We start from the raw sequence: 26,308 nt of genomic DNA, 5'->3' as shown, positions 1-26,308 counted from the left end.
TGGTAGCCACGGACTGCCCCTGAGCACCGTGTAACAGCCTCGGTGGCCACCTGGAAGCCAGAGTTGTGGAAGTGTAGGTACCACCAGAAGCAAGGTGTTTGGCTCCCATGGGACCACTGTGCTATGTCCACTTACCTGTTGGAGATCAGTATGGGAGTCACTGGAGGAAGCACCAGGCACATCAGATGCTGCTGTGACCTTCAGTTGCTCAGCCTAGAGGCAAATCTGTGCCCGGGTACCTGTGAGCAAAGGTTAGGCTTTGTAACTTATACACCTTGCAGGGAGAACAAAGTCTGTCAGTGGATGCAGAAAAGTATCATGTCTGCCTTTTGTGTTCCTGTGCTCAGGACAGGGCAGGTGCACACCGTGCCGTGGGGTAGGGGAGGATGGATACTGGAGGCCTAGGTGGCAGAAACCCAGCATGATGAGGGACAGGTAGATAAAGGGCAGTGTGGATGAATGGATGCATCAGTGGGAAAAGGAATAGACTGAAGTGGACAAAGAGAGGTAGGAATAGGTGGGTGGTTGGGTGAATAACTGGAGAATGGTGGATACATGGAAACAGGGATGGGTGAGTCCGTTAGTGGGTGAAGGATGAATGGGAGGCAGGTAGACATACAGATAGGTAGATGGCTTAGTGGGTGGGTGGGTGAATAGTGCATGAGTGGATGGATAGAGGAATTGATTGGTGGATACATGAATAAGATGGATGGACGGATGGATGGATGGATGGATGGATGGATGGATGGATGGATGGATGGAAAGACAGATAGATGACTTAGTGGGTGGGTGGGTGCTTCTTGGATAGATACATGAGGAGCTGCATGGGTTAGTGTCTGGGTGGATAGGTAGATGAGCAGGCAGATGGGTTAGTAGATAGAACTGAAGAGATGAACAGCCAGAGATACACATATGCGACACATCAAGGAAGGTGGGAAGATGCCAGCAAATTACCTTCAGGGTTGACCTCTTGCCAATTCCTAGCATTGCGGACCTGTAAGCTGTCCTTCATTTCTTTAGACATTATCTCGCCTAGTCCACATAAATCAGAGAGGTGTGGTAGTGTTTTCCCATTTTACAGATCAGGAAACCGAGGCTCAGAGTTGTTACGGAAGCAACCCACCAACAATGCAAAATGCCGGGTGAATTTGGCTCTGGTCTGGCAAACTGCACACCTGTCAGTTTGTAGTGTTTGCAGAGGACCTTGTTACGCCTTCACAGAATGTTCCCTCAGAAAGTAAAGGATTATACTGGAGCCCTGGGTGGCACTATACTAGAGTGTGTCTGGTTAGTGTGTTAGCCGTAGCTATATGAAATATTGAAAATCCATGGCCTTGGCTACCAGGGTGGGATGTCACATCCTGAAGAGCCCCCCGGAGCCTCTGGCACACATGGTGAAGCGGAGTTATCAGAGCCACAGCATGCTTGTCCCTGTGTCCTTGGTCAGTGCTGGCACGTTAGCCACATTCTGTGCTGCTGCTCAGTGACTACCATCACCTGAGCAGCAGGAGCCACACTGCCCACCTCTCTGAGCACATCCCAGCAGGTCTGTAGCTCACTGGCCTCCGGATGTGGAGAGAGCAGAGGGTTTGTTTTCAACAACAACAAAATCAGTCTCTCGTACTGGGAGATAACAGCAGCCACTGGGGGAGACACAGAGTCCAAATGTCTAGGATGGAAGTACTTAGTCTTCAATTTTGGCCCTATCTTGTCAAGGTCCTGTAGCCCAGTCCCCAATGTCCAAGCTCTCTGGCCTGGTGTCAGTTTTGTCCTTGGTGGTGCAGGAGACAGGGCGCTCCAAGAGACGGGCAGGGCTGAGCCCACCGCAGGCTGCAGGTAAGAAGCCCGTCTGCTCTCCTCCCTGAGCTCAGCCCTTGCTGGTGAGGATCCCAGGGATTGCATAAACTGCTGTGTGCACGGGTTTGGGTTGATCTTGGTAGGCCTCCCTTTACTGACTGGGTCCTGAAATAGACCAGCATGCCTTGCACGATTTCTTTGCTTACTCCTGGGAACAGGGTCAGCCCAGTGCGACAACAAAATGCTGCCAAGAGTCTTCTTGGTAAACACACTGCTGTGACGTGTACTCTTGCTCGGAGTGAGCTCATCTCTGGGTTCTGTCACCCTCTGCTGATCCTCAAGGACTCCTGCATAGCTCAGTGACATAGCTCAGGGCTGGGCAGGTAGCTCAGTGGGACAGGCTGGGGGGAGCCTGAGTTCATGTCACTCATCTTCCTTATTTCACTTTATGCTGGTCTCAAAAGGGAAGCGCTGCCCTGAGCCTCAGTCTCTCCATCTGTGAAATGGGGCAAATACCAGTTTTGAAGAGTTTGTGATGGGAAAGGAGCAGTGATGCCCAAGAAGTATGTACTTGTGTCTGTCACCAAGGCCACTGAGGCTGAGACCTTCAGGGTCTGTCCCTTCAAGATCCCCCCGCTCCCCTACACACAAGGGCCAAAAATATGTCCATCAAATGTCAGTGGCTGCACCTGAGAATGTGGCTCCATTTCTCCAGGTTAGGGGTGTGGCTAGGATTAATGTGATGTGGTACTTTGCTAAGGGCACAGCCACCTCCTGGGCTACAAGTCCCTGAGGAGGCTGCTCTAGTGTGTCATTCTTCCAGCGTGTAAAAGGCATTCATTGTGTTGTCCTTTCTGTTGATCCCTCCCCCCACATTTTAGCATTATGTAAAGTAGGCCCCCAAGACAAACACGGGGTGAGCTGCCTTTACAGACTGATTTTTCCCTTCCAGCCGCCAGGCGATTGGACGTGGAAGACAGCAGCTTCGACCAGGATAGCAGGAAGGTAAGGAGGGGTACCACAGCCCTGTGGGGTGACAGCCACTCCAGTGGACCTCCAGTTCTTCTCTCACTCTGCCCCTGGAGTTCCAGGAGGGGCCAAGGTGGGAGCCACCCCCACCCACCCCCACCTTTTACACTCAGTATGGGCACGTGTTCTGCCAGGGTTCTGACTCTGCCATGGATCCCGGTTCTGGGAGTGAAGAGATATGAACACCGGCAAAGAGATAACCCCAGTGCATTCTGGGGTCTTTGACATGAAGGTTCTAGAACAGCTCGGCGAGTGGGTTTCTTATGTTTGTTTGTGTGTGTTTCTGTTTTGTTTTTTAAATGGATAGCCAGAGAATGTATTAGACCTTTCAGGCATTCCTCTTTGATGTGGCCAGTTGTAAAAGTGCTCCGAGAGGACGTGGGGGCCAGGCATCACAACAGCAGGCTGAGGCAGCGTTTAGCCATCTCTTCGGCTGCTTCACAGTGGAGTTGGTTTTCGGGTTAGAAGTATGAAGCTGCCAGAAGGTTCTGGTGAAATGTTTCCACCATTGCAGATGACCTCAATGTTCCTATAACTTTCTTTCCCTCTGCAGAAGACAACCTGGCTGCTCCTCAAGGGAGATCCAGACACCAGAACTAACTCTCCGGACCTGGACAGCCAGTCGCTGTCCCTCAGTAGCGGGGCTGATCAAGAGCCTCTCCAGAGGATGCCAGGGGACAGCCTCTACTCACGTGAGTGGCTCTTCTGAAGCACACCGGAGACTGTCAGCGAAGGGCCCCTACTGAGTGGGCCCCCAAATCTCAGCTTTACTCCCCCCCCCAAAAAAAAACCCTAAAAGTAAGAGACAGCATGTAACCCCGGCATTTGGATGGCAAAATTGGCAGAAACATTGCTGTGAGTTTGAAGCCAGCCTAAGCTACGCAGTGAGGCTCTGACTCGAAAATAAAATTAAAACAAAACCAAAACCTCCCAAAGAGCAAGCAAATTCGAATCAAGCCAGGTAAAAAAAGATCTGAGCCTTGGCCTCTCCCACCGACTCTGGGCAGTGATGGCTGGCTAGTGTGCGCACAGCGCCCCCTTGTGGCTCTCTCAGAGCAGGCAAGAAAGCAATGAGAACAGCTCCCAGGGCCTCTTTTCCCTGGTGACGGATGTGGTCATGGTCAGGAGGCGAGCACAGACCTGAAAACTGGTACAAGGCACTGTCCTGGTCCCTATAACATCCTGAGAAAGCCCTTGGAGATGCCTAGGAGATATGGGCGGATGTCACAAAGCTGATGAATGCCTAAGCCTTGTGGGTGTTGTGAAGCCTGGCTAGGGGATAATTTTCAAGTATGGAGTAAATTCCAATCATGTCATTCACTGAAGATGCTCTAGGTCCCAGCACAGGCTGTAGGCAGACTCAGTCTCACACAGAAGCAGCCTCTAAGCTGGGCAGGAGGTTGTTTTCCATGGCTGTGGCTGTGATTGGAAGAAGAGGTCATGGGTGTGGGGAAACAGAGGGAACCCCTTGCTGGCATCATGGTGGTACTGACTATGAGTGAAATCGGGGCTCCCTGCTCACTGGCTTATGATAGAAGCCAGAGTGGCAGTGCCAACTCTCGGGTCACTAGGCACTGAGCATGCAAGAGTGCTTTACCTGGCCAGCAGTAGACAGTATGGCTGTTCTTACGACCCTCACTCCTGACCATACATGGCACTATTTGACCACCATATACAGCAGGTGCTCTGCAGGGGAGGGACTAGTAGAGGTGCAGACGGTCGGACATTATGACCAAATGCAAACTGGAATGTTGTTCCGTGGGGAGTTGTCGTAAGCAGATGATGTCCCTTGGGATCTCAGAGCACGCACACAAGGCTGATGTCAACGTGAGAAGGCCAAGTGGCCCCACAGGTCTGGATCTCCTGTAGGTTCTTTTGGGGAGGAGCTAACCGAAGGCATGGTGAGAGGAAGTGGAGATTCCCCTGCGCATGCCTGTGTCTGCTGAGGTAGCTACGATATCATTCCTCAGCGCTCTGTCCCAAGGATCTTTGCCCTGGGTGATTGTCTCATGCTGGGTGTGCACGTGTGTTTTGTGGGACTTTGGTTTGGGCGCTGGAGGCTCCTCCACAGAGCAGAACGTAGTTACCCATAACCCTCACTGCCCTGTGTCGTGCTCTGGCATCAGGGCATTAGCTGGGGACAGAAATATAATGTTGATGTTTCAGGATGGCATTTTTCAGGGTTTGCTCCTTGCTTTGTTAGGGAAGTGCCTCGTTCCATTCCTATGACCTCAGCCCAGACCCCCCCCCCATGGCATTCAGCCTGTGCCCCCAGCAATTGCCACTGGAACTTAGGGACTGCCTGAGGCTCAGGACTGATGGAAGCAGGACACAGTGTGGGAAGAAGCCGAGTTATCGATGTCACCTCTCAGGTCCATGCCATGTGGCCTAGCCCTGTACCCTATACCTCCCTGTGGTACTTTCTCACCTATGGGTGCCTGGATGAGGGTGTTCATCCCAGGCACGTTTGAGTGTGCTGGTCTCTGTGAGGCAGGCTGCATCAGGTGTCTTCACTGGTCATCCCCACAGTGACAAGGGCTTGTCTGTCAGCCCTTTCCTCTATTGCATCCCTGTAGTAAGCCAGGTGCAGACAGGAAGCAGCTGTTATGTGTGTGCACCTGGCCCAGCCAGCCACCTGTGCTGAGACCTGTGCCTCACCTGTGCTGAGGAGGGTTCTGCCCAGCAAGGACAGCATTTGTGAGGGTTTGGCACCTGCCATGTGCCAGCAGTCATGGCTACATCTCCCTGCCTCTGCTTTTCTCCTGGTGTCCTGACTTCATGTCACCAGAGCAGGAAACCCACAGGGTCTAGCATTGCACCTGTGCCTTTATCCAGGTGTGCTGCCCAGTCCCACAGGGCAGCCGTTTTCTGCCAGGCATTGCTATCCTACCGATGGGTGTTCGTCTTATTATAGACATGTTTCCTGGCTCTGTGGGAGTGGCCGTTGATAACTATCTGAGTGTGCACAAAAAGGGACAGGGTTGGCTTTTGTTGTAAGAAGAGAGCTTTGAAGGCCTTAGTGAGACTTTGATGTCCTGAGTCTTTTCCCCTAGCTTGTACTCTGTGGCCTCTCGACCCCATTTTACTGCTTTTTCTCATCTTATCCTCTCTTTTGGAGTCCCTTACTCACACATGTGAATACAGATGTGCACACACAGACACAGGTGTGGTGGTCAGATCTGGTGGTATAATTCAAGCATCTGGATCACAAAAGACACTACCCAGGAGTTCCAGTGGTTCCTAGCAAGGCCCCAGAGTTTTCAGAAGAGTAAGCCCTTGCTTTACATCACCAGGTTGAGAGGAAGGTAGGAGGAGTGGGCCCGGGGTAGCTTGGGACTTGGGAACAGATGAGACTCTCTCACGTAGTGATTCAGGAAATACAAGAGAAACCTCTCAGGGGCCACTTCACTCCAGACTGCCCTGTGCCACTGACATTGGTGTCACCACCATGTCCACCAGTATGAGACCCCTATGGAACATGAAATGACGGATGTGCCAGTGTCTGCTGATTAGCTCATTGCCCTCCCTCTTGAGTCACTCAGCAGCAGTCAATTGCAAGACAGGTTTCTGTTGCTCTCTTCTTTTCTGAAGGAAGGAAGGTGGGCAGGTCACACTTTGCCCTTCATTCTTTGACCCCTGGAGAGTTCATGGAGAGAAAGCGTTGTCCCTCCTGTCTGTGGTTATAAGAGCAGGCTCTTTCTGGCCTGTCAGTCTCCTGGGAGTACTGAGGGTGGCAGCTGAGCAAGCGCCCAGTGGTAGAGCTGTGACTGAGAGCCCTAGGTGACAGAATTTGAAGGCATCAGACCTGGAGGATCTTTGGCATCTCCAGTACCTAATTGGGGTCCAGACAGACACATAGCACACAGACCTTGAACCCCTCTCTGTCCCAGCCCTGTATTAGGCATGGGACAAGAGCTGGGTCTGACCTGTAGAGCTACAGTGAGGTGGGGCCAGTTGGGTGGCATATGAAGATTGGTAGTTAGAGCATGCTGGGAAGGTTGCCATGGAAATATAAGAAGTGCACATGGAGGTCAGTGCCCAGCAGGCCTCAAGATGTGGTCCTAGAAGTAAGGGATTCTTGGGAAGGGATGAACCAGCCAAGGGTAGATGCAGGGCTAGCAAGCTGTGTGACCAAGTTACTGTGACCAGCCCCTACCCTACCCTGTGCTATGACAGCCCCAGAGGACTTAAGGGTTCTCCCATGGAACCAGGTTGTCGGAAGGTGACAGGAAGTAGCTGCCAGTATCTGTGTGAGAGAGGTACTCTTGGCAATGCACAGTACACATGAGTGTTTGTAGACTGGTTTCTGCAGAGCCTCAGGGAGGGAGACACAGTGGTATAGCAGGAGAAGGGCCAGTCAGACACGAGATGGGAACAGGCATGGCTTCATCTACAAGAGTGTCTAGGAATTAGGGGGTATTAATGCAGACACTGTATTGGTGTCTGTTCAGCTTGTAGAGTCCCAGTTAGTCACTGCTATGTGACCTTAGGTCTCCAAACAAGCCAAAATGGCATATAATTCCCCCATATGCAACAAGATGCCTGGGCATGCAGTCTTGTGGGGACATCTAAGTGGAACACGCAGATACATGGCAGAAAGCAGCGAGCCTGCAGCCAGCCACCTGCAGCCCAAGCCTGTCTGTCTGGCTTCCCCAGCCTGAAGTCCATGCCGCTCAGGGACACTGGGTTCTGTCCAGAGCTGACAGGACATACCCTGCACAGAGCAGGCACTGGCAGTTACGTGCTAGATCCCAGTGAAGGGATGGTGGCCTGCCGTGACTTGCCAGTCAGTTGTCAGAAGAATGTCCTGGGGTACCATGACAAGCTTGCACCTCCCACTATATCAGGAACTCTTTTCTTCTTGTCACACATCCTGAGTGTCCAGTAGCTACCCTGACCTCTTAGGAGCCATCCTGAAAAGAACAGAGCCAAGAACTATGTGGAGCCAGAACTCCAAGAGAAGTTAGCAGCGTGCTTCCTAGTGGCTATAAATGGGCTCCTGAGAGCGGCCACAGGGGTGCGTAGTTAGGTAAAGTTGGTGGGGGGGCATGTACCTGAAGGGCTTTAAATAAGTACATAGCTGTGAACTTGTTCCGGGTCGTCTGTCTTCTATACCTACCTTCTGTACATGGCCACCTCTCTCTCACAGTCCCACACTCTTACAGACATACAGATCCTTACAAGACCTGCTTACGCCATTTGATCTCATATAGGTCACTTGATGTCCCAGGTCCCAGCTCCCTTGTGTTCAAGGCACAGAAGCCCCCCTGAGTGTGGGATTGAGTCTTTGGACGTGTAAAGGGGTTTTAGATACGAAAGTTATCTGCTCTGCTGCACACAGGACTCTGGAGAGCAGGACCTTCCCTAAGACAGATAAGCAAGTCCAAGGACAAGGACACCATAGATACCCCTGTCTAGCTGTCCCTGCTGAGTGCACCTAAAAGGAGGGAACTGTAGCAGAGCAAACGGCCACAGGTTGGGGAGGGGAGAAGGCTGGCCACCCCTAGAGGGACAGGGTATGGATATGAAGGAGGAGGACAGCAGAGATGAGGCCTGGGAAAATGATCCGTATGTCCTGATAGCTTTCTCTGCCTCCCAGCTGGTGGGACAAACACACAAGCAGCTGTGGCAGAGACTGGGGCCGGGGTGGGGACACCAGTGACCCAAAGCAGGTCAAGAACAGAGTAAGTAGCTTCTTAATCAGCGCTGGAAGCCAATGACCATGGGGATCAATCTGTATTGATCACTGAACACTGGGCCCAACAGAACTGTGGCTTGCCGAAATGGAAGACAGAAGGCCCCATTTTTTTTTTTGTTTTTTATTTTTTACTACAACATTTGGATAACCAGGATTCAACCAAACAATGACTGGCAGCACCCGGAAAGGTGATGGTTGCGTCTGAAGGAGGATGTGAGTCAGCAGATTCAAGCCAACACTGGACAGGATCAGTGTTGACATCATCTGAGGAGTCTAAGACGCATGACAAGATGCTCCAGTGAGCGACTGCGTCAAAACCGGAATAGAGGAAAAGTCTCACCGAAGAAACATGAATGACTTTGGAAAGTGAGTCAGCTGAAAACCGACATTGAACCGGAAGGTAAAACCTTATTGAGAGGATTCAGACAGAATGACTGGCTGACCCCGACAGATCATGTCAGAATCTCCATTCCAGTCTAGACGATGCAGAGAAGAAAAACAAGCATCCAGGACCCAGAAAATGGTCTTATCTTTGAATTCCTAGAAGGGGAGAAAGAATAGGTCAGAAACCCTCAAAGGAGCAATGGCTGAAACTCTCCCAGAATCAGCAGAAGACATAAGTCTGCAAGATCAAGAAATGAGTGGACCCTGATCAATCAAAAATGTCCACATCAAGATGTGCTACTAAGCTTCTTCTAAATGCTAAGGTTTAAACAACAACAAAACCAACTTTCTTGAAAGTATGTAGTGAGAAGAGCAACGCTGTCTACAGGAAGCAATACTTTGTGGCTTTCAACTCCTTGTGGAAAATACAGGAACAGGAAGCAAGTGGCATGTCACCCTGTGCTGAAAGGGAGGCCTGCCTACAAGTTCTACCTTCAGTGAGAATATGCTTGACCGGGACATTCTTGGGGAAGGGAAAGCTGAGAGAAGTTGTCCCCTTAAAGAGTGGTTAAGGGACCTTTCCCAGAGAGAACGTAGTCATTTCAGGTGCTCAAGGACCTCAGAAAGGAAGAGCCTAGGGATGGGAGTCAGGTGGAGTATCCTCTCTTCCCAAGATGCTTTATTTTTTTAATTATATGTTTGGGTATTTTGCCTGCATATCTGTCTGTACACCATGTGCATGTGGGGCCCACAGCGGCCAGAAGAGAGTGCTACATATAGTTGTGAGCCATCATGGGGTACTGGGGATCAAACCTGAGTTCTCTTAACTGCTTCTCCCATCTTCTTGAGTTTCTTAAAGGAAATAATTATGGCCAGGGCCAGAAAGATGATTCAGTAGTTAGACACATTGCTTCTCCCGTAGAGAGGGCCAGAGCTCAGGTGCCAGCACCCACACTAGGTATCCCACAACCGCCTGTAACTCCAGCTCTAGGAGATCTGACCTCTTCCTCTTGCCTAAAGGCACCAACACAGACCGTGCCCATACCCACTTCCATTCCCACACATACACAGAACTAAAAAAAAAAAAATGAATCTTTTTTTTCCCTAACTGACCAGCCCTGTTTGGGAATAGCTATTAAGGTGTGGGAGACATTGGCCTATGGAAATAAGATTGCCACTGTGTGTGGGAGTTGACCATCGAGCCTAGGGAGGCTGCCTGCAGGCCCCTAACTTGCAGGCCAGAAATACAGTTGAGATGTTTGCTGTTCGTGTTCACCCAAAGGGCCTGGAAGGCTCCCAGAAGCACAGGTTCTGAAGCAGTAGGGTCTGGGTGGAGCTGAGAACCCAGCCACCAGGCAAGTTCCTCATTGCTGCCTCCTCTTTGAGAAGCACTAGCTGCAGCTAGCAGAGGCTCCTGGGTTTCCACAGTGGATCCTTTGGGAGGCCAGAGTATAGCTTTTTATACTAACTTGGTATGTAAAGTGGGAAGCAAGTGTTTTAGGGAAGGACCCCATGGCTTTGAGTGAGGAGGTCTCAAGCCCTTTCTCTGTAAAATACAAAGAACTGGCTGTGCATTGACCTAGGCCACAGAGAGGCAGGAAAAGCAAGAAGCAGGGTGGGTGGGCAGCCATGTATTTGGTCCTCTTGTTAGTCCTCGGTGTGAATGGTGAGCGATGTGGCCCATGGTCCCTCTGAGCCTTCCCCTGGCTGCTCAGCAGCTCCCGTGGCATTTGGCCCCATGCTAGAGCATCAAAGATCTCTGTGTGTCTGCCTGCTCCATTCCATTTTAAGAGACACTTGTAATCCCTAGTTGAATTGGAGATCCCCCTTCAACCTCAAAGATCCCCAATCCCATGTGCCTGGTGGTGGCCTGTAGTGGCCATCACAGGATGGCACAGTCCTGTGGGTGATGTGATACCGAGGCTAATCCTGAACATGGGTACCAGCTGGGCTGGGCCCCCAAATAGGAATAATGTCGTGAATAACTCAGATGTCACCCTGTGATGTCACTCTGTGTCCTGGGGATGAAAGGTCACAAGCAAGGCAGGCAAATTATCTTTAGGGGCCTCTGTTTATTGCCACCTGCCTAGTCCTGTCCCTCTGCTGGAAGTGTCATGGGCCACGCCTTCCCCTGGCTAGGCTGAGTGCGTGACAAGGCTGTGCTGTGTCTGTTACAGGCTTCCCTTATTCCAAACCTGACACTCTCTCAGGACCCAGGAAGGATGGCCTGGACCTCCGGGTAGGTACTTGGACCCTCCCTACCTGTGGGGCACTAACCATCACTTGCTCCCTACCCACACTGATTCTCATAGCTTTGACCTTACAGCAAGGAGAGGCAGGGATGCTGCCTGCCTGCCTGCCTGCCCCTGCGAAAGATGCTGCCCCTGTAGCCTTTTCCATATCAAAAGTGACCAGGTCACACCCAACTATACTCTGGCTCCTTTCTGTTGTACCCCAGTAGTCAAATAGTCCCCAGTGTGTAAGGCAGGGGAGTTGCAGGTCACCCAGAGTGACTAGGGCTGCTGTGAGATGCTCACCAGCCCCACGCCTTTCCCTGTGGCTAGAGCTAGCCAAGTCTGGCTTGTTCCTGTGTCTATGGAGCCATACCCATCCCATGTACTAGCATGTAGTCTGTGGTCTGGGAATGTGCTCTTATTCTCTTTTCAATCTCAAGATACGTGAATGCAGGTGGCCTTTAGCCTGACTCCCCAAAGACAGCCTAGCATGTGCTCTGGTCCAGCGCCCTTTATGAGGAGCCTATAGCCACATTGGCTCAGTGAAGATATGTAGGCTGGATGTCCTAATGACCCAAGCTTCAGGTAGCACACAACCCCAGGAGAATCTTCATCAGCCAAGGAAAGTTTTCCAGTATCAGGAAGTTGTGCATAAATCAAGACAATCCAATTCTCAAGAGAATGAAGTATACATGGTATTTGTGTGTGTGTGTGTGTGTGTGTGTGTGTGTGTGTGTGTGTGTGTGTGTGTGTGCGTGCATGTGTGTGTTGCTGGAGTGGTCTTATCCAATATGAACTCAGGGCCAATTGTCTTGATTATCCTTTTCTCTATGGGATACTCCTACTACCAGGAAGGCATCTCCAGAGGCCTCCTTTGGGACTACCCATTGTTTTCTCTGCCTTCTCAGGCTCCGATTTACTGTGCATTCAGGTTGCTCCCCATACAGGTGCCTCTGCATGCATGGAGTCTAGAGGACTATGGCCTTTCCCTCTGTTGATCTTCCTTCCTGCTCTGGGATGGACCTTGCATGTTGCATGCTTCTGAGTTTTCTCCAATGGAATCTGTCTTCCACAGGGAAACCAAGGGGACTGGAAACAGAACTCCTCTAACATCAGATGTAAACCTCTCCACCTCGGGTCAGGGATATAGGGACGTGGGACTTCTGTCTGTCTCTCTACAAGGTTATATTTTTTCCTGTAACAGCTGCTCTCTAAGCAAGGGGCCCAAAGGTGCCAGTGTCTCAGCTTGACCTAACTTATATGGCCCCCCATTCAAGTCAGGTCCTAGGTGGTTGGTTTGTGATTGAGAGGAAAGTAAGGACTCAGGGCTGTCTGCATGCCCAGCCTCCAGTCAGCGCTCTAGGAGGACCCATAAGAAGGCCACCACCTGGGAGAATCTCAGCTTTCCTGTCACACTGGGGAGCTTTCGTGTCTTCAGAGGCCATGATTTCTACCAACTTCTCTTGAGAATAGATGATCTGGGCCCTGGTAGGTCTATCTTTCTCCTGGCACTATTGTGAGCATCATCGTAACTCTCTGCAGGACCAAGAGGGAGATCTTATGTGAATGGGGGGAGGGGAGGGTGAGCAGACCTAAGTGCCCTGGGCTTGAACTCCCAAAGATGGAGTTCATCCTCTCAAGAGTTCTGACTTTCCACTTGGCTCTGGGACTCCTGGTTTCCCATGCATGCTCCTTTTCACCCCCCCCCCAAGTACCTGTACATATGCCATACATCCTCAGCAGAAAGACCCCAACAGTCTTTTATAGCCATGTCCAGCAGTTCAAGCCTGGCTCTTCTCTCTAGAGTTTCTGCAGTGCTTTCCCACAAACCTTTGCCAGTGACCCCAGACTCAAGCCATTCATAGAGTGCTTTGCTATCAGAGAGGATCTGGGGGAAGGGGTAGTCTAAGTCAAAACACAGCTTCAGTGAGAGCAAGATCCAAAAGAGAGGGAGGCCTCAGGGGAGTGTTCCATTAAACCAAAGCACATTGCATGAGAAAAAGCATCAGTTGATTCCCTGACAGTGAAGGCTGGATAGTCAGGACCAAGACCTTTCATAGTGGCCCTAATCTGAAGGGACAGAAGTTCTTCTGAGTCCTGCTCCAAGAGGGGTTTGTCACAAGGGCCTAGTGACCCTCAGTATTTGTACATGTCAAAAGTCATGAGAATGTCCTGATATCCAAACCTGCCATAAGAGGAAGGTGGTCATGGGCCACCTGCTGTAGGTCTCCCTTTGAATAAGTTAGTAATGGTTGATGTGTGCCGCCTGGCCCATCCATAAGAGGAATAGTGACTGGCCACCTGAAGGTCCTTGTGGCTGCTCCTTAGGAGAAGTCTCACTTGGAGAAATGCTGATGTTACCTGTGGACAGACTGAATTCCAACATATAAAACAGGCTGTCAGGTTGGGTTTAAAACCAATAGCATTTTCATATTGTGTCATCACAAAATACATGCTGAAAAGATATTCTCAGGCAAATAGAATTAATAAGAAAACATTTCGGGTGTCACGATGCTATGGCAGTGGAATTAAGTTTAAATAGATAATATATGAATATATGTCACCTGTGAAATGGTGACAGAACTCAGAGTCTTAAAGTCACCAAACAACCCAGCAGTCTCACACAACTTATATAGGTGCCATGCATAGTCTTGAAACCAGACACAGATCTAGTAAACACAAGTCACTAAGACTACAATGTAAGTCACCCACAAGCTTAAACCAATAGATAAGTGCAAAACCTTATTCCTCTTGAATCCAGTTTCCACGTGTTCATAAAGCTCCAAAAATGTTTATGTCAGCTAAACACGGCTATGTACACCTTTAACCCCAGCACTTGGGAGGCAGAAGCAGGCAGCTGTCAGTGGGTTCAAGACCAGCCTGGTCTGTATAGAAAATCCCAGGACAGCCTAGGTTACATGGTGAGACCCTGCCTCAAAAGAATGTAAATTTATATATTTTTTAAAAGTGTTTAAAGAGACCAGGAGTTTAAGGCCAGCCTTAGCTATGTAGTGAGTTCGAGGCTAATCTGGGCTCAATAAGACCTGTTTCTGAACGGGGTTGGGGGTGGGGGTGGCGTGTCAGTGACCATAGATCTTCAGCTGAGATCCTAGAGAGAGTTTGTGTTTTCATAGCCTTTATCTTCTAGAACTAACGAGGGTAGGAAACGTGGTTCTTATATCTGAGCGATTATGAGAACAAACGTGACTGTGAGATCTTTTCCTGACCTCTGGGTAATGGTTTCCACATGAGTCATGACTTAAAAGCAAGCCCCCAGCCCCTCTTCCATACCAGTGTCGCTGAGTCAGGCCTCTCATTCCTGTGTGGCTTTAGCAGGAAGATCACAGCGGCTGGTGTGGGTTGCTATGATCTCATTCCTACCAGCAGCCATAACATAGTGTAATCTTGGGAAAGCAAAGCCCATGGGTTCAGACTCCCACAATCCTGTGCGTTTTCTGCATGAACTCAGCAAGATGCTTGACCCCTCTGAGCCTTGGTTGTAAAGCCCGAGGGTGCTTCCCGCCTTGTGGGGTGAGACAAGATTAGAGAATGTGTCAGCAGAGCTGATACGTGCCCAGATGGGAAAAGTAAATAACAAATCACCTTTTAAACCCCTGGCCCTCACTGAGAAGTGTGGAGGAGTTAGACAGTGTAGGTCAGGCTGTGCAGCCTCAGGCTGGTTCTTGCTACTCAGCTCTGCTGCTGGACCTCACAGATGGTTAGACTTGCTTGCACTGAGTGGTCTGGAGAGCCACATGGGGGCATAGACTCCACTCTTTCTGCTCTAGACCTGTTTCTCCACTTGGAGGCTGGCCCACTCCCCATCCTTCCTCTTTCCTCAGACCTAGATGTCTGGAGAAAGCTCCTTTTGCTAGGAGGTGTTGGCGCAGGTGGTTAACTGCTTGTGACATAAGATTTCAAACACTAGGTGGCAGCATTCCTCCTTAGCATCAATGTGTCCTGGCTGCAAAGGCTGTATAGCAGACCGGCCTCAGTTTGCACCAGAGCTCCCTGATAGACATATGCCTCGGAGACTAAGAAAATGGTCCCCATAGATGTTTTTGAAGATTTCTAAGGGGGAAATGGTGAAGGTGAGAGGTCCTGGAGAGTTACTAACTGATAAGAAGACCCCTGGCTAAGGATGCACGGCTTAGGACCCAGTAAGATGGAAACCCAGGTCTTCTGGACTCGGTGATGCATGCTTTTAACCCTGGCCCTGGGGAGGCAGAGACAGGCAGATCTCTATGAGTTTGAGGCCGACCTGATCTACATAGCAACTTTAGACCAGCCAAGACATCTCAAAAAATAAACAGAACAAGAAATAAAGGAAAAAAGGAAATGGGGAGGAAAGGAAGGAAAAAAGAAAAAGACAGACAGAAAGGAAGGAAGGAAAGGAAAGAAAGAAAGACAGACGGAAGGAAGGAAGGAAGGAAGGGAGGAAGGAAGGAAGGAAGGAAGGCAACCCCATGCCCAAAAGTACATGGTAAGCCAAATATCTGAAATTTTAAACAAAAGCCCATTCCAACCCCCTTACTGTATACACTCACCCTCTCAACAGCCACTCACAGCCTGCTGGATCCAGCTCTGAGGCAAGGAGGTAACAGTGTATCTCTGGGCCTCCATTTCTTTGTTTCATATGAAGGATTTTAATGTGTAGGGTATCTCTGCTTCCATGTTCTCTGCGTGTGTCGCCTGCTCACAGCTCCTGCCCCACTTAAGGGGCCGCTTTCAGGTTCATTGGAAGCAACTTTCCTTGTAACTGTATCTAAGGGTGGAGCACATGTTGCCTCTGCCGGCAGTGCTGGCTGAAATGCAATCCCTGGGGCCTGTTTCAGAAACTCTGCCCAACAGCTCTGACCCTATTTCAGCCCCTGGGGGTACTGTCAGACATTCTGCAGGGAGCTCAGATCATCCCAAAATTCAGGTACAGACAACAGACATGGCAGTGTCAGGAGTCAGATGGGACCGGGTGGTGCAGCCCTGTTGGGGGCTCAGTGTACTTTGCAGTGGCAGGGACCCCGTAGACAGGGGGAGCGTATACAGATGGTTTTTTCCAAGTGGGTAGAAGAGGAGAAAAAAAAAAACTTTAATGACCAAGATGGTTCTGAAATAACAGTTTGCCAATCACAGCCAAGGGCAGTTGAGTCAAGTGACAGTCAGCTGCCCACATCCTGTCTGGAATGTTATTTCTTGAGTATGAATCTTAGATCAAGGCCACTCCGCCCTGTGTACTAGGGGCTTCTGACACCAGGATCCTTCTGTGAACCTAGAGCTGTGACAGTGTCTATGTCCAGAAGGCTGGGGCCCCTTTCACCTTGAAGCTTTGGAGTGCACAGACATTGCTGCTCTGGACCGTGTAGCTGGGGACTCTGGGGACACAGTGAGAACAATGCACAGCCCCCAGGAGGCAGTGGTCAGTGAGTGCCCCTATGTCGTCTTATAGGCATGGTGAGACGGGGTGAAACATGGACTACCTAGAATGTGGGAACAGAAAACTTAAGCTATTTTTCACAAGGAGGAGCACCACAGGCTATCCCTATACATTAGTACAGGAAAGAGCGCTGAACTGCCCAGTGAGCCAAGCCAACGACTGATCAGGACCCGGCCATCAGAGTTCACGTTTAAAGCTAAGGCAGAGCTGATCAGACAGGTGGGGTTCGGGGCCTTCCGAGGCAGATGTGAAAGCCAGCAGCCCACAGGGCAGGTGTCCTGGATACTCACCTTCCAACATCCAGCTTTGCCATCTGTTTGTCACCTGTCAAACACTCTCCTCTCCCAGCTGTGTGAGGACCCAGGATGCACTGGGGGCTGTCTTCCAGCCCCCTACTGCCTGTCCCAAGCAACCTGCCTCTTGCCGGTCTCTCTCTCTTTCTCTCTTCCAGAATGCCAACCTGGCCCCTTGTGGAGCAGACCCGGATGCCAGCTGGGGCACGCGAGGTACACACAATGGGGACCCCTGTGGGTCTCTGGCTAGGCCAGAATCACTAGCACATGTTTTCCAGTCTCATTCTGAGACCACCCCTCCGGGACCTGCTGGCAGAAGGCTCTGCACCATGGATGAAGGGTCCCCTGAGGGGGTACCTGAGGACCCTCAGCTCTCTCATCCTATGCTGCAGGGGTCTGTGGCTTTTTAGTGCTGTGTATCTCTTAGAGTACACCAAAGCCAATAGCTTCCAGGGTCTGAGTTGAACAGGGCAAGTTAAACCCCATTGTTGTCCTTATGCACAATGCGTCTGCTGATATGTGTATGAGTGGCCAGCTGGTCATGTGACAGGCACTAGGCTAAAGGCTGCTCTCCTGGCTCTGAATAGGGCCATGCGCTTGGCCGTGTTCATTGTTACCCTCTGGAACGCTGCAGGTAGGCGGGTGGGGATCTTGCTCCTGCATACCAGTTCACACAAGAGATCGCAGCATCCAGCCTGCTCTTAAAGTGGTTGTCCCAGGAAGACTAAGGGCCTGCCTCATATAGGCATCTTTCTTCCAGAATGACTTTGAGGACCAGATTCTAATGGCCCTTCCTGTGTGTATGGAGCCCCTGCCATCCAAACTGCATTAGCTGCTATGTGATACTTCGGTATAAGTCTAGAGAAAAACCTTTGTCGGAAGGAGCAGCATAGAGCTTGGTAGTTTAGAACAGGGAGAAAAAGCTGATGAAGAGGGCCTGGGATGAGGCTTTGGTGCTTGCCTTGCGTAGCCTGGATTTAATCCCCAGTAAACTACATGTGATGGTGCGTACTATAATTCCAGCACTTGGGCTGGGCAGACCGGAAAATCAAGAGTTCGAGATCACCCTCAGTTATATAGTAAGTTCAGGACTACCCTAAGCTCAGCAAACCCTTGAAGAACAAAGAAGACAGTACGGATAGGGGACTGTGGGAGAGGGGAGGAAGGATTCATATCAATAAAGGCGTCAGACTCCACAACACCCCTCAGAAAGTCTCCGTGGAGAACCCACTGCATGTCTTGGTAAACTGAGACGGATGTCTTTCTCAGACTAGCCTAGGATGCTGCCGGGAAAGACATCTCCCAGCCTAGAAGCACAGTGCCACTACACAGCTTCCAGTGTGGCCTCCAGCCTCCTGGCCATGCCTCCCGCTCTCAGTTTGCTATGGGAGACCCTTGAAATCTCTTAAAATCCAAAAGCCACGAAGGCTGCTCAGGGGACCTGAGACCAAGCACGGCCCAGCTGACTGGGGGTGGGAATTGGCCACAAAGAGGATTGCTCTCACCCTGAAATGGATTCCTGTGTTACTAAGCCAGCCCTGTGCTCTCTGCTCTTCTTTTACAGAGTATAAGGTAAGAGACCATCTTCACTAACAGACGTCTCTCGCCTCGCTGCACCCGCCCAGGTTAAAAGATCCTTTTCGTTGCGTTTTCTCTATGAAATTTGCATGTCCACAGCCCACAAAAGTATGTATCCGAGTTTGCCTTTTGGTCAGCTCAGGGGTACTTTCCTCTCAAGATAATTCTGTGGTGTCTTTCCTGCAGATATATCCCTATGATTCCCTCATTGTAACAAACCGAATTCGTGTGAAACTGCCCAAAGATGTGGACCGAACACGGCTGGAGGTAAGGCAAGGTAGGGAGGTATCTGCTGAGACTCCACAGATCTCAGGTTCCCCACACACATACCAGGAGGTGATGCTGCTGTGGCGTCAGCACAGGGCTCAGAACCAAGGACCCAGGAATCCTCAAAAGCAAAGGAACATGGCTACAGACTCAACTATGATGGCTTGGCAAAGTGGGGGAGGGGGAGGGAGTCTGGGTAGCATGGTACACCAAGGAGCTAGTGCTGCTATGGAAGGAGGAGCAGGCTTGAAGGAGGAACTTCCTGGCTTTCTCCGCTGATCTAGAACAGGGAGTTCATCCGAGGAAGACAAGTGTTTATCTGGAAAGGTCGTGCAGCCGCAGCCAAGTGTCTGGTGGCTCACTCTGGCGAGGGGAACACTTGGTTGAGTTCTCACTCCATGTCAAGGCTCTGTGCCATGGTCCCCAGTTCCTTCAGAACCACCCAGCAGTCAGTCACACCCGTGAGGGGATTCCCCTCTTGAACCTTGCACAGAGATGCTGCCTTTCCATGCCTCCTGCTGCACTGCAGTGAGGGCATTTCAGACTCTTGTGGGCAAAGGCTACCTTCCATCTAGGCTTCAGGACTGTATTACCTCCTCATGGGGCAGTGACTTCCTGTGTGACCAGGAACAAGAGAAATAGACATAGCCGAGGGGCCCCAATAGGGGCTGGCCAAGCAGAGAAAGCCTGTACTTTCACGAAGAGGTGGCCTCTGAGTTGGGACAGATGGGCCTGGCAGGGACCTGTGCTTGGATACAGAGTGTGGAGGTCCTGTCTGTGTTACAGAGCGCATGCTCCGGCTGGGCCAGAGGTTAGTCGGGGCTTTCACAGGCAGCAGAACAGGGTGAGTGTGGGACCCTTTCAGAGCCTGTGGGAAGTGACCCCAGCAGGGATGGTACCATAGCGGAGTACCTGCTGTCCTGGGCTGGCGAGTCATGTGCACTTGAGCTTCGTCTACTTAGGATGAGAAACCAGAGCTGCTTGAGAGAGTTGATGTGCAGTCAGAGGCCATACGAAGCCTAGTCCCTCTGCGCAGGGAGGGGACAGCAGGAAGAAGATGAGGTGACTGTGGCTGGTGCATGAGGAGATGGCACTTCTTAGACCAGTAGTGACTTACATGACTGGAGGCCCCTTCAGGTGTGGCTGGATCAAGGACTGAGCAGTATTTCACAAACCCAGTGGCTGAGTTTCCTCTATACTGACTATAGGGAGACACCTTCTCCCCTCCAGAGCTCAAGGTCTTTGGCGGAGAAAACCATCTCTCTTATCTGTCTTCGTACAACCCACAAAGAGCCTCTGGGTAGCCCTTACCCAGCCCCTACCTCGAAAACAACCAGTTCTACCCAAGGCATACAATGTCCTGAGCAGCCAGTTTTACGTGGAGTTGAGTCGGCTGCTGGTGCCACCTGAGCTGGAGGGACCCAGGTCATCCCTGGAAGAAACCGAGACCGGTCACTTGAGATGGAAAGAGAGCCGCTGGGCAACAGGCAGGTGGCCAGTGTCCACCCAGGGAGGGGACAGTACAGCATAGCAAAGCACAGCAAGATCTCAAACAAGTAGTTATTCAATGCAGCCAGTCCACATAGCGCAGACCTGTGGCTCCAGCCAAGGATCCACGCAGTCGAGGCTATGATGAACAGAATGCTTGGAGCTCACTGCCAATGAAGAAAGGCCAGTGGAGCCTTCTTGTGTATTTTGATGTGTGCGTCATTTGTGGGAAGGGCCAGCAGCTGGGCTGGCTCAGAAGCTGTGTGAGAGTGACAGGGTAGGGGAAGACTGGAGGCCACTCAGCGATGACCTCTCACCTGTGGTCTTAAGAGACTGGGCCTCAGGAGTCCTTTGCCTGAGTGTCAAATGTGACGTTGCTTTCTCTGCAGGTGACAGCAGCAGCAGTGGCCTATGGTGGGGTGTCTTAGACTAGGGCTGAACCTGGCCATGCGCACTACTGCTGTATTAAGTGGGTGTGGCTGACCATTGGCAGCTCATTAGTCAGGACTACCTAGAGGGCTCCAATTTGTTGTGACTTGGATCTTTAAAAAGTGTGGTGCCCTTGTGGGTTACTGAGGATTCTTGGACTAAATGCTTCACTCCGAGATGCTCAGAGCTCAGATGACATCAGTAGCAGCTCCTGCAGCTCCCTGAGAGTCTGTTGGGGCTCCCTGTTTCCCTTTGGAGCTGGGGCGTGTCTCAAGTGACTTCGGCTTTGCTTGTGAATATGTCCCCAGCTACAGTCTGGGGAGAGGGTTTCATATCTGAGTAACCACACCCAAGAGTGTGACTCTCACTATTCCTCTCCTTCAACCATGCCTACAGAAGCAGCCCCAGGAGGTGGAACAGTCACCATAGTAGGGACCGTGTCCTTTCTTCCTTAACAGCTTGAGGACAGGGATGTGGTTCTGAAGGATCAGGGTGGGGCTTTCTTGGAGAAGACCCTCCCCTTCCCCAACCCTGTGTTTGTGTCATGGGAGAGAACTCTTAAGTTTTATAATGAAACCAATTTATAGCTTATAAAAATCCAGAGAGCTACATAGGAATGGGGAGGGGGAAGACCTTCTGGAAGTCCTCAGTGCCATGTCTTCAGGGTGGACAAGCTTCCACAAATCTCTCTGATGGAAACCACGTCTTTTGGATAAGGAGGGCTCACTGTATACTCAACACAACACCCACTTTCCCCTGAGCAATAACACAGACCCTTTCTGTGCCAAGTTATGGGATTCTGCCCTTACCTGGCCAAATAGCCACAGGCAGGCTGGCTTCCTTCGGGTACTGAGGACAGGATTGCCACTCACAGGCTCATTGGCTGGGCTTGTCACATGGCATCACTTGCCGCAAGGCAAGCTGGGAAGTGAAGCTAGTCACGGGCAGGAAGAGACAGCGGGTATGATGGTGTCTTCTGTAGTTCATGGGGTTTGTCCCCTGTCCGCTGACTATCATCATCAACACTCAGTGTCAAGAGTTCTCAGTCAAGTTCCCCTGTCATTTATAGATACAGATACTGACCGGGACCCCAAGGAGTCTTTGGGAAAAACAAAACACAGGTACAAGCTCTGCCCTGGTAGAATCAGTCTGATATGAGAGACACCTGCCAGCATTCGTGTTCTGCAGGACAGGAACCTGGGCCTCTTGTTTCCAATGAACGGATGGTAATTGTGTAGGCAACGTGCCTGTGTGTGCCTGAGTCTCTTAGAAAACCACATATGCAAAGGCCAGGGAGCAGATGGAACTTGGGATATTTGAGGAAAGAGACTGAGCCCAAGCAGGGAGAGGGAAAGATAACCCAGGCCTCACAGGGCCCTGGGTTGTGCTAAGCAGCTTGGTAGTTAGCTGGTGACAGTGATGCCTAAGGCAGGTTTGTAGTTTACAAATGCCCTGTGGCAGTGATTAAATGCTACACAGGGCCCAGTTTGGCACCATTTGTGATGAAGGTCAAGGACATGTGTTCTGTTGTGAAGATCCTCTTTGACCGTGCAGGGGCGTGGGCGCATTACACATTTCCATACATAGAGCTAAGGCCAGGTCTCTATCCTCTGATGTGGATTATTTTTGTCCTGGAAGACCTAAATCTCTGTTCTTGGCCATAATATACCAAGTGCCTCCTTCCCAGAGAAACCCGGGCCCCTGTGTGTTCTGGGTGCTTGTATTTGGAGGGCCTGCTAGGCCCAGAGTTTGAATTCTAAAGGATGGGAACTCTGTTGGTCCCTGATGAAATGACATGTTCTAATCTGAGTCATTCCCTGCACACCCTGCCCTGTGCCCATTGAAATTGGCATCGTCTTGCTTCCAACACTGTCTTTTGCCATCCCTGATGGTGTCATGAAACGGGCTGAGCACTGGAGTAGTGAGAACTTCTGTGAATCCAGTCTCTGTCATGTCTACCTGTGTGACTGTAGACAAATAACCATTCTGGGCCCGTTCTCACCTGTCAGGTGACAAGGGCCGCACCTGGACAGTTGCATGGATTTAAATAGAGGCTCGGAAATATTTAATTGAGTCCCTACCAGGTTAAGCAGCAGGTGGACACCTGTATCCATGCCATCTACCAACCCGAGTGATAGCCCTTCAGGTACTGAGCCAGCCATGAAGAGGGGCCATGGATGTGGTCCAAAATGATAACTGCTGGGAACAGGGAGGGTTGGTGTTACTGTTTACAAGGATGCAGGGCAGTGGTGTCAGCAGTGGGACAAAAGTGCTTTCTCAGTGCCCTGTGTGGCAACACAGACCCAGACATCGTGAGCACAGCTGAGGGGCACACAGTGCTGCTGTCCCTCCTGTGTGCCCAGCTCCAACATGAACACATGGTGCATTTAACACTTGCTTCACAACTGCATGAGGCATCCAGATGGCTTCCAGGGCCCGTGTTTCCCAAGAGGCAAATACGGGATTCAGTACTCACAGCCGCTCTGCTAACCTGCCTTCTAGATCAAGGGCAATGCGGAGATGAATTGCCAAAGGAACATGTCATTTAAATCGCTTTTCTCATATATTTTTCTGGCAACTACGAAGACTGACACACAGACCTTAGAAACATGCATTTGTGTTTCCAACCCTGGGATTGATATTTCTGAAATGAGGTGACTGACAAGGCTAAGCTCCGAGGCAGGCAATCTCCTTTGGTCTTACGGTCTTCAACCCCTTGACTGAGGCCCACCCAAATTTTTAGGGTAATCAGTTTCTCATAGGCAGTTGTTGATGATAACCATGCCTACAAAAAACACCTTTGTGGCATCATATAACCAGTGTTTGACCAAAGCCCCAAGAATTATTATTTCCAATGTAGATATCAAGAAAGGTAAGTGAGGTGCTAGAGAGGCTCCCTACTGTCTACAGGAGGCTATGTATGGTCATGTTGGTGTGTCAATCAAAGGTGGTGGCTCCTGGGTTGGGACTCTGAGCTCTTCCTAGGGACCACTGGGGCCCTGTGAACTGGGAAGAGGCTGCTGCAAAGGGCCTGTCGTTTTCCTGGGGTCTGCACACTCCCTGAGACTGGTTGTATGTCTGTTTGCTGGCATAGTAAACCCAAGGTAACTGCACCTGGAAACCGAGGATCCCAAAGTTCAAGTGTCCTTTCTCTGCTCAAACTTGTCCAGATAGTATGGTGAGGACAGAGCAACCTGGCCCCTGATGACCACAGGTGACCATGAGAGCTCCCCCACCCCATTCACAGGATGTTCTTGATCCAGGTGAAGAAGCACTTGAGTGCCATGGGGCAGGAGGACTAATAGAAATGGGGAGGGGTCTCGTGTCTGCCAGCAGGCAGGAAGCTCAGTGGGGCTGCAGTGGACAGAGGCTGGTGGCTGAAGGGACACCAGATGACCACAGCCACCCATGTGGTTCCTGCAGAAGGACAGGAGAACAGTGAGAGCAGAGACCTGCTGCCCTTCTGGAGTGGAGAGTCATCCAGCTCAGCTGGAATCAGTGTGACCTTGGGGCCCTCTTGGATACCACAGCCTAGGTATCCTCACCTCTGGAAGAGGTGACATTTGAGTCAGAGCCTGTAGATGATACAGGTGAAGCAGGAGAAAGGGTGCTGAAGTCCCTAGGACATCCACCATGCAACCATGTCCCCCAGGAGTAGGACTGGCTTGATCTTCAGAAAGGCGCCATGTTAGGCTTCCTTCCTATGGCTATGGAAGAAGCTTGGCCTTGGCCTTGGCTAGCCCCCAAAGAGTCACGGGGCAGGGAGTAGCTGAGCTCACACAGCTGTGTGAGGCCCTGTGGTCAGCCACACCCTATAGCTCTTTCTGCTTGGGAGACCCCTGGGGATCCAGAGGCCCTTCCTACCAGGAGACACTAACAACTCCTCTGCCAACCAATGGCTCCTCTGGCCCTTGCTCACTCTCTGGAACTCAACAGAACTTGGACAGCCAAGTCCTGCCCTCCTCCACAATGAATAGATCCATCAGGAGCTGGGGATGCAATGCTGATGGGGCCACTGGCCTCGGGTCTTTCCCTCTCAGCTGTTCTGCCGCCCCCTCCCCCACCTCAGTCAACACACCTTCTCAATACCAGCCGTTATGTGTGTGCCCCTTCCATGGCTTTATTCTCAACCAGCTCTCCTGGACTGGGCAGGAAGCATCACACAGAGTAGGATGGGAGCCAACCTGGGCTACATAGTAAGCTCGAGGCCTGCCTGGATTGCTTATTGAAAGCTTGTCTCACCAACAAAACTGAAGACCCTGTCCCAAGCCAGTGCTTTTATCTCTGGTGGTCCAGTTAAGCTGGTCCATCCCACCCCACCAGGTACCCATTCCTGGCTTCCTGGTGTCTTGAGCCAGTCTTATGGGCATGGGGCCAGTATTGGTTGAGTACTGGTACCAGTGGAATTTTTGTCTTATTGTGACCCTGGGCTCACTGGAAGCGTCCTACAGTAAGTTGGAAGAGCAAAAGCAGACCTGAAAGAGCTATGGAGAGACAGCACAGTATCGTCTAACCCGTAGTGGGCTAGCAGTGGGCTTCTTAACATAGCAAGTCATCCTGATCTTACCATGGAGATGCTCATTTGTAGCCCTAGATGCTTCCCTGTTCGGAAACATAAGACAGTCCATGTGCTGAGGGTCTCCACATAGGCGGGACTTGCTGGATGCTGTGAGCATCACTGTGTGATTCCCTGTGTGACTCTGGGTCCATCTCCCAGGTCACCCACTGCTGGGACTCTGAAACTCAGAGCCCATAACACAGATTTAGGAACCAGATTTGCATTTATGCTTTTCAGAGATAACCACATTCTCTGTTCTGTTCTGAGACAAGATCTCCTCCTACAGCCCAGGTTGGCCTTGAACTTGCTGTATGGCCAAAGCTGGCCTTGAACTCCTGATCTTTCTGCCTCAGCCTACCAAATGCTGAGATTGCCTGTGTGTACCCCCACACGCAGCTCTCGTCTGCTTTTCTCCCTCAGCCATTATAGCAATCTTTAATTTAGTGCTGTTGCTTTAAAGTTGTGCAAACTATACTCTATTTGCCACAGTGGTCTAGCCCCTCCCATATTGATCACTAATTAAGAAAATGCCTTTAGCCTGATCTTAAAGGAGTCATTTTCTTGATTAAGGTTCCCTCCTCTCAAATGACATTAGCGTGTGTCAAGTTGACATAAAGCACCTAGCGCAGCACCCCTTAGCTTTCTCAGGTGAGAAATGGGAATTAGACACAATACACTTTCTGAGCAGCCTGTCTCTGCTTGAGTAAGTGATAAATGAGGCAGCCTGAAGGAGTCTACAGAAGGCTCCTAGCAGACAGGAGTCCTGTCATGGGACATGGTTATTGAACTGGGCCATCGGGAAGTTTTGTCACTGGGAGTCAGGAACGGAGGGGTGCTCCACACCAGTCCCTGTGTGTCTCCAACAAGACTCTGTCCTCTAGGCTTGTTTCTTTCACTGCAAAGAGGCCCTGGGCATGCCACCGAGATGGCTCGTCCTCAGTGGCAGCCCTAATTCAGTGGAGAGCCACACGGAGAAGGCATGTTGCTGCAAAGATGTCAGCAGATTTCTAGGGCAAAAGGCCCAGAGCATGAAGTCACAGTAGACCAGGCTTGGCTACCGGCCCTTGTACAACTGTTCAGTGGTGGAATGAGACAAAGGTCCATTTGCAGCTGCCTTGGGAA

At 50.9% G+C, this 26,308-nt stretch overlaps 1 protein-coding gene and 1 long non-coding RNA gene across 7 annotated transcripts in view; one reads left to right on the top strand and one right to left on the bottom strand.

Moving 5' to 3' along the window:
* ABLIM2 (actin binding LIM protein family member 2) overlaps positions 1 to 26,308 on the top strand; it is a 123,656-nt gene that overhangs the window by 95,193 nt on the left and 2,155 nt on the right. For 2 of the 6 annotated variants that reach the window (XM_080926455.1, XM_080926454.1), the window contains exons 16-18: positions 2,750 to 2,802; positions 3,380 to 3,518; positions 11,086 to 13,331. In XM_080926455.1, coding sequence (XP_080782581.1) covers positions 2,750 to 2,802; positions 3,380 to 3,518; positions 11,086 to 11,369 — 476 coding nt within the window. In that variant the 3' untranslated portion in view covers positions 11,370 to 13,331. Of the gene's footprint in view, positions 1 to 2,749; positions 2,803 to 3,379; positions 3,519 to 11,085; positions 13,332 to 17,024; positions 17,080 to 18,430; positions 18,556 to 18,630; positions 18,712 to 26,308 lie in introns of those variants that run through there. The other 4 variants (XR_013975278.1, XM_080926457.1, XM_080926456.1 and 1 more) reach the window with 4 other exon arrangements.
* LOC308428158 lies at positions 8,630 to 13,453 on the bottom strand. The gene is made up of 2 exons (XR_013975279.1): positions 13,328 to 13,453; positions 8,630 to 9,064 (listed from the first exon to the last, which is right to left on the bottom strand). It is a non-coding gene; the product is annotated as an uncharacterized lncRNA (long non-coding RNA).

The sequence above is a fragment of the Micromys minutus genome (genome assembly GCF_963924665.1).
Source record: "Micromys minutus genome assembly, chromosome: 1".
NCBI classification, from domain to species: domain Eukaryota; kingdom Metazoa; phylum Chordata; class Mammalia; order Rodentia; family Muridae; genus Micromys; species Micromys minutus.
This window is presented reverse-complemented; position numbering and strand designations above follow the sequence as displayed.